The sequence below is a fragment of the Eurosta solidaginis genome, chromosome 2 (assembly GCF_040869045.1).
Source record: "Eurosta solidaginis isolate ZX-2024a chromosome 2, ASM4086904v1, whole genome shotgun sequence".
Lineage (NCBI taxonomy): Eukaryota > Metazoa > Arthropoda > Insecta > Diptera > Tephritidae > Eurosta > Eurosta solidaginis.
In genome coordinates this window covers 248,044,535-248,057,592 of record NC_090320.1, presented here as the reverse complement: position 1 = coordinate 248,057,592, position 13,058 = coordinate 248,044,535, and the positions used below count along the sequence as shown (strand labels likewise).

The window sequence follows — 13,058 nt, the reverse complement described above, 5'->3', positions numbered from 1 at the left end:
GTCAATGGGCCTTATTACCACTTTGAATGGCCATAAGTTTGATTGAAACTTTGCACACGTATCAAGGCTCGATGACAATGCATTAATGTGATGGTGCGGTGACATAAGGTCAACGGCCATAAGGTCAAATGGCCTTATTACCACCTTGAATGGCCATAAGTTTGATTGAAACTTCGCACACGTATCAAGGCTAGATGACAATGCATTAATGTGATGGTGTGATGACATAAACTCAACGGCCATAAGGTTAATTGACTTTATTACCACTTTGAAAGGCCATAAGTTTGATTGAAACTGCTCACGTATCAAGGCTCGATGACAATGCAATAATGTGATGGTGGGGTGACATAAGGTTAACGGACATAAGGTCAAATGAACTTATGACCACCCCAAATGACTATAGATTTGAAACCTTGCACATAATGCGAAAAACGCATTCCTTTATTAATGATTGAAGTGGATGCATGGCACATCTACGAAAGAGCATACTGGAGCCCTTTTTAACACGCTTTTATTAGATTGGCCTGTATCTATCTATGTATCCATGTATATATGTAACGGAATCTGGAGTGGAGCCGAGAGCCCCGGTAATGCAGAGCTCCGAACTCCGTTGCATCTTTTGAAACATTTTAAGATAGGTACTTTTAGCTAGTGCAGGCCACCAGACCAAGGCACCATAAAGAAGAATCGGGCGCAAAATGGCTGTGTAAATCCAGTAGGTCACCTTAGGGGAGAATCCCCAGGAGGTGCCAATTGCCCTCTTTCATGTGAACAGCTCTGCTGCTGCCTTCTTAGATCGCTCCACTTGGCGGTATAAGATTTTGTACTTTGTACCTCCTCGTGAAGAGGACAAGCTCGGTTTTATCCGGGTTGACTTCCAAACCTGTGGCGGGTTTTACTCCTGGAGCAGCTCCAGAATGTCAGCTGGGTCCGTTGCCGTCACTGGAACCCAGGCTCTAGCCCTTGGTCGTGAGGGGATATCACGCGCCTCCACTACCTTGAGGCGCGCGCCCGGATATACCAACCCTATTAGCGTGACAGCGGCCCCATAGAGGTTTACCGTCCTGGCGTCGTCACAGGCAATTAGCTTGACATTGCCCTGGAACCACCCTGCATCGGTGTAAGATGGCGGTGGACCAAGGTTGTCTTTCTTAACCTTAGCGGCCACCGTAGCGAGCGCGGCCTCGATCCACTTCCACTGTTGTTTCGGGATCCTGCCATCTTCGCTGCGCACGTCTATAATGCCAATGATCTGCCGACCTTTGGCAATTTCGGCGAAAGACCGCGTCCAGCCTCCCTGCGTCTTGGGCCTTTTCGGTGCCGTGCGGTTGGATTCATCCATGGACCGCTAGCGTTTCGAGGTTTCATCACTCTCGACTAAAACTTTAAAATTACTTGAAATAAAAAATTAAAAATAAATAATAGTTTAAAAAACTAAAAATACACGCTTTTATAGGAAACCGAACTAAAAAATAGAAAATAACTTTCAATTAAAAAGAGTTTATATAACAGTAACAGAAGGTCAAACAACCGTTTATAGTTAACCACCTCAAAATAAAATTATAATAAAATTTAAGTTATTAACAGAATAATTTAATTCACAGTAAAAAGCGTGGGGTGCATTTGACTACATTTCATATCTTTCCTCTCAGATAGTTGCCAATAGAATGATTGTTACATTCAATATCAAGCACCCCACGCTTTTTACTGTGAATTAAATTATTCTGTTAATAACTTAAATTTTATTATAATTTTATTTTGAAGTCATTAACTATAAACGATTGTTTGACCTTGTACTACTGTTATATAAACTCTTTGTAATTGAAAATTATTTTCTATTTTTTAGTTCGGTTTGCTATAAAAGCGTGTTTGTTTAGTTTTTTTTTAACTATTATTTAGTTAAATAGAACTTTTTCTTGTGAGAATAGATATATCAAAGAGAATAGATATGCGAGAGGACGCAATACTTTATGAAAGCAATCGTTCCCACCGTGATTCTGAAAGATTGTGATAAGATTTTCGCAGTCCGCTTTGTATTTAATTTGTATTTGTATTTATTTGAAAATTTGTTCCTAGCACAACAATTTGACAAATTATTTAACAGTGCTAGTCATGTATAGCATGAGCTATAAAAATTTAACATTAATATTAATAAATTAAATTAAATATAACAAATAATAAATAAATATTTTAAACGTCTTCATATTGACCACCTTGAAACTGGTTAATTTGTGCAGTGGTTTATCTATTATCCAAACCAGACAGTTCTCAAATTGATATCCACTTCATTCTCCAATCACCATCCAACCTTTCAGAAATTAAAAATGTATAGTTCTCGAGTTGACCTCCAACGTCATTCTCAAATTATTTTCCGACCTTGAGAGATTTTGTGAAATGCACAGATTTCAAATGCATATCCAATACATTTCTCCAGTTTATATCCTACTTTGGATATCGAGTTGAGGTAGGTTGAAAAAAAAATTTTCCCCGAGGTGGTACCACCAAAGCCAAGAGCTGTTAATTGTGAGAAATAAACACCTGGTTGATAGCAGTAAAGAAGCGCTAATAATTAAAAATAGGTTATACATATTTTATTTTCTTGAAAATACTGTAGCATTATAATCTTATATTTGAGTCTAGTGAGAGAACCACACATAAATACAATTTGGGAGCCATATTTTTTTTAACCTAAGTAATCAGCATTTAATCAAATAAAGCATTTTTTCCTTTATAAAAAGTATCCTTTTTGGCTCAGAACGTTATGATTCTCAAAGTTGAATACTAGCAGTGTTTTTTAACACGCGTATATCCGTTTATGCTTAAACTTTATATGGACTGCTAAGCAACAAACTTTAAATACATCTCTGAAATTGCTGCGCATAAATTTTGTCCTACTAAATTTCAATACGCATTATACTCAGATGTAACTGAAATATGTGTCTTTGTTTCACCCTCTACACTAATTCTATGTATTCTATGTGTGTCCACAATTCATCGCAACTGATTCAGATATATGTTATACCCTATGGCCATCAGAGCGTTGTGTCTCCGCTTTTCGGTACACCCTGTTGCTGTAGCTAGATGTTTAGCCACAGCCGCTAGATGGGTCTCCTAAGCATTATCTAAGCGAGGATAGGCGTTTTTTTCACGCCCAAACGAAACGTATACGCGTGTTAAAAAACACGGCTACTGTTTTGAAATAAATTTTGCCTTGTTATAAACATGAGCAGTAGTGGTACTTAAGCCAAAATGCGTGTTGGGTATATTCGACGTCATTGCCCACAAACGAAAATAAGTGATAGGTTAACTAGACTTTAACCCTGTCAGATCGGCCGCATAAGATCAGCTTAAACTTCAGTTAAAATAGATTGAAAAACTAGATAATAAGTTTAAGCGTAGTTTAACTGACACACTGCGTTTAAACTGTACTGAAAAACCGGGCCTTAATGAAACAAATTGACCTCAAAATGAGTATGGCAGCCATGGTTCAACTAATAATAGAGCTATGCTGGCAGCCTTTCGTATTAAAGTATCCTCCTAACATGACATTTATTTATAATGCCTTTTGTATGACATACGTCGATTTGACATTTCCTTTCAACAAAATAAAATAATAAAAAAAACTTTTCCGCTGGCACTTTTCAGATTTTAATCAGAATCAGAAAAATTTGAACCAGAATGAGAAATAGACGTCTGCGAGCGCGTCATGGTTCCATAAAACAATCTTAATTAATGTGTGTGTGAGTAAATTAAAATTTATTAAAGTGAATTTGGATTAACAAAGATGGATAATTTCAGTAGCTTTGAAAAAACAAATACGAATATAAACAATACGAGAAAAGCGAGGGTTTGTTGTGAATATAATGTATTAATCAATTAAAAGTTGGCGAAAGCAAGTTTATTAATTCCATCATGGGCCAAAGTGTGTATATTGTGTTTAGGGAAATACATAAAGCAATATAATATATATATATATTTTATGTATAGGAGAAAATTGGAAAATTGTGTGCTGCAATGTTGAGAAAATGGAAACTCAACCATGAAAAAGTGAATCTATAAAACAAGGGTTTTCCTATATAAGTACTGCGTGCTTCTCTATCCATTGGCAGAGTATTCATACAGACATACATATATGTGTGTGCATAAAGGCACGCATAATGGAAAATTCAATAGTGAATATCATCACTGTGTGCAAGAGCTCGATAAAATCTTCGTGGCGTAGCAAAATTTAGTGAATATGAGCAAATTTATCTTGACTGCACAAGCAGTTAAATTAGCTTCCTTTAAGTTAATACCAAATTCCTATGCTCTCCAAGGACTAACCCAACGGCATTTCACAAATTTATGCATCGACGATAGTATTTCCCAAATAGAAGCTTTAAGATATTCTGTCTGAGTTTAGAACCAACAAGAAAGCTTGTTAGATTCAAGGGGTTGTGTACATCAAACCTTGGTTGTAAGCGCAATTTACGACCTTATTTTTTCACAGAAGGAGAGGGTAATGTCAAAATCATTAAAACTGCAAACGACAATTTACCCAGCAAAAAGAAGCTGAGCTACCCGGTCATAAATTTTACTCCGATATCACAACTCAAATGTTCAGATCTTTTCTGTGCAGGTTTGCTTGCAGCAGTATTCTAAAGGCCCTGCAGGAACGAATTTGCTCCCACAATCCTAAGCAGTTTCAAAGGCATATTTACTTCTGCTTACGGTTCTGCCAACCTAACCTGAGGTGGGTTGTGAAGGTTTCAGGACCACAAAAAAGTTTTAATAAGATGTTATTTTAATCTAACTAGGCTCGTAATAAATATAATGATTCTTAGCAGGTCTGTTCCAACGAGTTGCACTGCTTCACCGCAAAAACCGAAGATAAATATGATGTATAATGAGGCTATAAATCCCCCAGCGGGTTAGGAGGTCATAATATACCCGCGATATGTATGTCTGTCGTAAGAGGCGACTAAAATACCAGATTCATGGGGTTGTGTAGCGCAACTCTAAGGTTGCCAGCGCAAGATATAGCTTATCCAAACCCAATTGTCAAATTCGCCTATCCGTGGCAAAACCTGTTTCATTAAGAGCCGAGGCTCTGACGCCCCGAACTCCTCATGGATCTAGGGGTGTGAGGGCGGTATGGCCAAGAGGGTCGCATGTGGCAAAAAAAAAAATCGTTTCCGAGATGGTCGGGCTTGTTACTAGAACGTACCGGATCTGCATCCGGCAAAGGACCATCAACATCGATAACACTCCACAAGGCCTTCGGGTAGTGTCCTTATCGCTACAAAAACAACTCGAGGCTTTAAAATAATCAAACGTACTTCCATAATGTTCCTTGCAGGACTAATGTTGCTGACGTTTCTGTTGACCCAACCTGCGGAGAGTTGGATATGTTTCAATTCACGGTAAATGCCTTGTACCCAAATAACCTAAAACCTTCTAAATATCTCTCTTCACTGGGTCTTTGGTCATAGTGATATTCAAGTAGAACAAAATCGTTGATGAGATGGCTAATACTTAAAGCTTTCCAATGGATTTTAGCGATATGTGTATAAATTCGCTAGTGCGTCATCTACTAAGAAAAATCGGAGAATACACCGCCAGGGCGAGTAATTATAACGAAGTCGTAGGTTCCCCATTGCCATGTTACCAAATAGAGCGAATTTCCTTCTCAAACTATATAACCCTGCAGTGATGTCACAACTATGAAGGATGTCCTTTCACGGGATTCATGGGGTTGTGTAGCGCAATATATAGCTTCTCCAACCCAATTGTCAACCTCACCTTCGAGCGGCGAATCCCGTTTCACTAACAGACGATGCTCTGGCGACCCCAAGCTCCTCGTGGAACTTAGGGGTGGGGAGGGAGGGATGGCCTGAAGGTTTAATGTGGCCATATAAATCGTTCCCGAGATGGTCGGGCCAGCACCTTAATGGTGCTGTGTTAACGGAGCGTATCGGATCTGTATCCGACAAAGGACCATCACATCGATAACACTCCCCAAAGCCTTCGGGGAGTAACCTAATCGCTACAACAACAACAAGAACAACAACATGTCCTTTCACGATAATCAGGCGATATCAAAGGTACCCTCCAGAAGGATATCGGGAAATATTTGATATGATCGCGCTGAGGACATAACACTCCATCCCTCCGTAAAGGACTGATTCATATTCATCATAACAAGATTCGCCTCAAATAGGCGAAGTTAATACCGGGCTTATGCAGCTATGGTGCTTGCAATTATTGAAATTAGCAACATCTTGAATCACAAGAATCGAATAATCAATTCCTTTTAGCAGTGTTAAGGATTGCTTTATATAATCGCTCAAATATCAATCAGTTTCTTAAACCCTTCTGTAATTTCAGACTTGTAGGACTGCAGGCAAAGGCAGTGAAGAAGTTGCCGCACTTTCCTTCTTGTATTGTCCTAAGCAAGCGGATATCTCTGGGCTTGAGTTCATAAGGTATAATAAGTGGTTCAATAGATATGGGGCTTAGCATACTCCCACGCTAAGCATGCCTGTCGTAAGAGGGTACTAAAACATACACATCTGGAGGAGTCAAACAACTTGGTCCTGAGGTAGTCTGGCTAACTAAGAGCGGCTCCCACCTCACCGCAAGCATTACATTGTTATGCGCCCTTCCAATGTAATGGAAGATACTACTAAAACATACACACCCCAGGGTTCAACAATGTGATGCTGAGGCAGTCGGGCTAGGAGCTGATACCGGAGTGTACCGGATTTAATCCGGCAAAGGTTAAAACAACAACAAATGTGAAGGAATGGCACCCTAGGTTAGCGCGGTTTTGATCCACCGCTAGCAGGACATTGTGACACGCCCTACCGATGCAATGGAAGATACTTCCGAGGGTCAAAACAATTGGTGCCGAGGAAGTCGTGCTAGGATCTAGTACCGCAGTGTATTGGACCCAATCCGCAAAGGTTAAAAGAATGAAGACAGTTAAGGTATGGCAACCTAGCACGGTTCTCAACATCAGCGCTAGCAGGTGAAGGGGTACACTTGCTGTCAAAGGGAGACTAGAATCCAAAGACCCGAAGGTACTAGGGTTCAAAAAAAGCGTTCCCTTATGTGCACTACCCACTTGAACCTTGTGGTATTGTTTTTGCGATTACAACACCAACCCGACTCAAACACTCAACTATTTATTGAATGGAGAGAAGATGTTGTTTTGAAGCTAACTGTCGCTCTTTGAGTTACATCTGTCTACATTTTTCTTTCAATTTTTCTGCGCTCCGTTTTACCCACAGCTGCGAACACGAAAATAGCAGTGGCAATTTTTTATAAAATTTCTTTAATTATATTTCTTTTTCCATAATTTAAAAAAAAATATTTCATGAATTGTGTAACTGTAGCTTCGCAAGTCAAAAGCTTTCGAAACATTTCAAAAATTCGAAAAGTTTGCATGGAAATTTAGATTTTTTATTCAGAATTTTTTTAAGTATGCAATTTAAGATTTTCTTCCATACGAAAGGTGTAAAACTATTTACTAGGGCTGTCAACTGAATCCGGATTTTCAACTATCCGTATACACCGGATATTCGAATAACCGGATCGCTATGCAAAAAATCCGGCTATCCGGATATCCGGATTCGTAAATGGAAAACAGCGGATATCCGGATACGTAAACGAAAAATCCGGATGCCGTATGGATCCTGGAATATAAATGTTGAATATCTGCATATCAGAATTGAACGAAGCAAACATTGAAAAATTATTCACAAAATATGTTTGTAGATTATTAAATTATTATTAAGAAAATATTTCTCAATACGAGCCTTTTTTGTATTCACTGTTAATTTATTTAAATGCCCCACGTATTTATTGTTATTAATGTTAAATAAACATACATATATGGTACGTAAATTTGTTGCTTTCACTGGATATCCAAAAGTACGGTTATTAAACCGATCTTCATAAATCCGGATATCCGGATAGTTTCACAAACGAATATTAACCGCATATGCCGTCCGGATTTTATCCGTGTCAATGGATATCCGTATGAATATCCGGATATTCAAATATGCGGATAGTCCCAGCCCTACTAATCCGCCAGAAATACTAATAAGAAAAGAACGTCATTATGAATATTTATGCAAGTCAATTGAATTAAAAAATAAAAATAAAAAATGTTTACAATTTTCGCCTCTCTTAATTCTAGATTAATTGAAAACGTGTTTAAATTACAAAAGCTAAGTTAAAAAAAAGCACGCGCGACTTCAGGCCAGTTGGCAGAACTTCCAGTAACGCGTTCGGGCAATAATAACGAATAACAAAAAATAAAAATTTCAGCACCAAATTACAAAACAAACAAAAAATAATAATTAATCATCAATAAATGTAAAGCAACAACAAACATATCCATCCGTTTGCAATTCTATTTAAATTTTAAGTCGCAAATTATATCAGCATTGTAAACTTTAGCAAAAATTTATTTATAATCAAATAAAATTATATGTACGTACATATTTAATCCTCACATCAACAACGAACAACAAAATTGCTTCCGTTCTTCTTTGGTGCATTAATCAAGAAAAAAGAAATAAAAATTCCAGTTATAAACCCTACTTATAACATTCTTGCTTGCGGCTTCAAGCTTAATAGTCTTTATTATAAAAAAAACAACAAGTACAGCATTTAATATACGATCAACATGGATTGGGTTATTCATGATGAACTTGGCATTACTGTCGGTCATGTGGCAAGCGGTGCAGCTGCATCGGCTATGGTGATTGGTGGCGTTATTCCATATGTACCACAATATTTGGAGATTAAGAAAACACAAGATGCAGATGGATTTTCACTTCACGTTTGTCTTGCATTATTGATTGCCAATACATTGAGAATACTCTTCTGGTAAGTGAAGAAAAATTAATCAGTATATTTTTTTTTAATTTATGTATACATTTTTTTGCGTACATATGTATGTATATTTATTTATTTATTTAGTCTAGTAACAAATGTTTAGTACAGACACTTATGACTAAATTACAGAAACTAGCTTATAATAAGCTATGGAAAACACTAGCTATACTAACCTCTATCCGCGGCTCTGGCAGCAAGAAGAAAGTTAAACATCTAATCTAACTCAAACAGTACCGATATGAGCCCGAAACTATCTCGCCCGAAATAAACCTCAAATAGTTCTGACATGATCCCGAAAATAATATGAAACGATAGGGAGATAGTCCCTAGTTGATGCTCAAAATTATGCCTAAATGATGCGAATGATGCCCGACACAGTCGCGTATCTATCCCGATAAACAAAACCGAAGTTATATCAAAAATTATATCGAAATAATCTTGAAATGGTAGAGCTGGTTCCAAAACGATACCAAAACAGTTTCGAAACAATTAAACAGTTCCGAAATAGTTTATTTTATAATTTGGGAAAAATTTAAACAACGTGACATCAGGACGGACAAGGCGACAGCTGTTTCGATTATACCTTGTAAATCTCTTCAAAGCCTTTTCTCCCAGGAGTGGGATTTCAACCCGCACTCCTACGATGGTTGAAGTGTTACAAACGCACCGCCGAAATAGTCCCGAAGTGATCACTATGCGGTCCCAAAATAATCCAGAAACATGCCTCAAGTGATCGCAATATAAAAGTGATTCCAAAAACAGTCCCGAAACTGTCTCAAAAATTATGTTGAAACTCTCGCGACTCGTCCCGAAATAATTCAAGAGCAATCCCAAATCAATCTAAAGATAGTCCCGAAAGGAATCCAGCCAATTCGGGAAGACACTGCGGAAGTTGTTTCATAATTAACCTTAAATAATCTCGAAATAGTCCTAAGGACCCCGAAATGGCCTCGAACATCTTCGAAATTAGCTAAAAAACTATTATGAAATAGTACCGAAACTATCCCGAAGAAGCCACGAACCTTTTACGAACTTATCTAAAGATACTCTCGAAATTACCGCGTTACGATTTCCAAGAGATCGGATATCAGATCTGATATACGGACATTCCCGGAAACCATACCGAAATAGCTACAAATCTATCCCGAATGTATCGTCTCGAAAGGATCGCAGTACGGTTCTCAAAAGAATTCGAGGTCAAAACACTTAAGAAATAGTTTGAAAATTGTCTCGAAGCAGGCTCGAATTTAGCCCTAAATAGTAACAAAATAGTCCCGAAGTTATTCCGATTACAAAAACCATATCGAAACAGTTTCGCAACTATTCCGAAAAAGATCAGAACGTAACTCGAATTTATCTAAAGATAGTCTCGAAAGGACCGCGGTACGGTTCCGAAAAGATCCGGAAGTTAATTCGAAAGCACTCCGGAACTAATTCGAAAATTTTCCCGAAGTAGGTCCGAATTTAACTTTTAAACAATACCGAAATAGTCTAAAAGTCATCTCTAAACTGTTCAAAGCATTACCGAAATAATCACAAAAACAATCTCGTAATGATCCCGCAACTATTTCCAAATAGCCCCGAACCTTTCGCGAAATCAATCCCTGAATAGGACTGAAATGATCCCAAAATATTCACGGAGCTATCCTCAAAGCAATCCTGAAATGATCCGAAGATAGTCCCGCAATTATCCGTAGATAGTCCACAAATGGCCAAAAAAATTATCCCAAATATTCCCGAACAGGCTAAACGAGGACTATTCAAGATCTGCTTGACGAGTTGTAATTGTTCCTTTCTTATCTGACTCAAATGAACGGAAAGACGTCTCCACTGATTTCTGCTTTAAAATAGTATGTTTTAAATCGTCCCAGTCTCACGCATGTCGTAATAAGAGCACACTTCCGCAATCCAATTGTCAAACTCACCTACGCGAAGCGAATCTTGTTACAAATATGAATGTATTATACACATATTTAGCAGGCGAGGCTGTAGTGACACCAAATTCCTCATGGAACTAGGGGTGGGTGGGCAGTTTGGATCAATGTAGTAATATTAAATCGTTTCCAAGATAGTCGGGCTGTTACCTTGCTGTTGACTGTTACCTAAAGCACCGAATCTATATCCGGCAAAGGACCATCAATATCAATAACGCTCCCCAAAACCTTCGGGGATTGTCTTTATCGCTACAACAACAAGAACAAAAACAGAAGCCAAAGTGAAATATCACCCTATATCGGCTACCAACTTTAAAACGCCATCTTCTAGGATTTGTTTGTAGTTGCTTTTTTTAACGGACCAATTATTGGAGAATCCGGTTAAAAAAGCTCGACATTTTTTAGAATAAGTTCTCACAGCGCTTTTAGAGCATGAGCTGGTCATTTACCAAAGAATTTACTCAGTAAAAGGATATAAAAAGAAATATGACATGGTTTGCTGTGAAAGCCGCAAAAGTGTGAGATATCTCGAAAAAGTCTGCACTTGTTTGTTAAAATCGTTAAGATCGTGTATAGTACTTCTGCTATTTTTAAACGGTTTTATTTAGCTTGAGTTGACAGGCAGGCCGCATGCACGGCCTCACCGCCGTTGTGAACGAATCTTGTAATTGAAATTTAAGTAACTTCCCGATAAGCTACAAGCTTGAAACTTGGAATATAGTTCAAAACCCGATGACAATGCAATAATATGAAAAAAATCGCCGCTAGGTGGCGCAAGGATCGAGATATTCGCAAAATTCGTATTTGTGGTCCGATTTGGCTCATATTTGGAACACATAATACATGCAAGAATAAAAAGCGACTTACGAAAAAAAAATCCACGCTAGGTGGCGCAAGGATCGAGATATTTACAAAAATCGTATTTGTGGTCCGACTTGGCTCATGCTTGGAACACATAATACATGCAAGAATAAAAAGGGACTTATGAAAAAAATTGCTGCTAGGTAGCGCAAGGATCGAGATATTCACAAAAATCGTATTTGTGGTCCGATTTGGCTCATATTTGGAACACATAATGCATGCACGAATTAAAAGCGACTTACGAAAAAAAAATCGCCGCTAGGTGGCGCAAGGATCGAGATATTTACAAAAATCGTATTTGTGGTCCGATTTGGCTCATGCTTGGAACACATAATACATACAAGAATAGAAAGCGACCTATCAAAAAAAATCGCCGCTAAGTGGCGCAAGGATCGAGATATTCACAAAAATCGTATTTGTGGTCCGATTTGATTTGGTCCATATTTAGAACACATAATATTTGGAACAAATATTGAATACAGTCCAGTAGAAGTGACATCAAAATATTTTGGAGTTGGAGGAGGGACAAGCATACGTGGCGCAGAGTCGAGTAAAGTCTTTGGAAGGATTATGTATTGAGGACTTAGGTTGTAAAATTGTCAGGAAAGAGTCCTTGTAGTAATGAGCCACTAAATGAACTAAATAGAATGAGAAATAATAGGCAATTAAATAAAGACTAAAAACTTGAAAATAAAATAATTAAAAAAAATTTTTAAGTTAAACGGTTTTATTGAAAACAATACTTACATGCAATAATAATAATATGAAAAGCTAGAAAATAACTAGGTAGGTCCTAGGTACTAGTCATCACACTCCTTATCCAATCTAGGGCGTTGATCAGACAATTAAATAAAAGCGTTGGACGCGTCATATTTCTATTGATAGTCATAAGTAAAACCAACTGAACCTTAATCAGGTTATGCTACGCCTCACATTTTTAGAAATTTCACGCGCCCAACGCTTTTATTTAATTGTCTGATCAACGCCCTAGATTGGATAAGGAGTGTGATGACTAGTACCTAGGACCTACCTAATTATTTTCTAGCTTTTCGTATTATTATTATTTCATGTAAGTATTGTTTTCAATAAAACCGTTTAACTAAAAATTTTTTTTTAATTATTTTATTTTAATTCTTTTAAATAGTCATTGAGTCATTTTATGTTTCATGCCAAGTCTGTATACTTAACTCTGATTATCTAAATGTTCCAATTTTGATAAGCTTGATATAGCGATTAATTAAAAGATAGCATTCGTAAAAAGAAACATATATACCAATAAACCAGTATCTCGCGTACATATGTATATATACATATGTATAGTAAATATGTATAAACAGACCTTATATAGAAGAAGTTTGTCAATCACACCCAATTTAT

The 13,058-nt window shown here is 37.5% G+C and overlaps 1 protein-coding gene across 1 annotated transcript in view; it reads left to right on the top strand.

Moving 5' to 3' along the window:
- Positions 1–3,637: 3,637 nt before the first annotated feature.
- The window catches only part of LOC137240800 (serine-rich adhesin for platelets), a 160,289-nt gene continuing 150,868 nt past the window's right edge, over positions 3,638–13,058 (top strand). The window contains 2 exon segments of the mRNA XM_067767559.1: positions 3,638–3,847; positions 8,183–8,877. Of these exon segments, the coding sequence (XP_067623660.1) occupies positions 8,675–8,877 (203 nt within the window). The 5' untranslated portion in view covers positions 3,638–3,847; positions 8,183–8,674.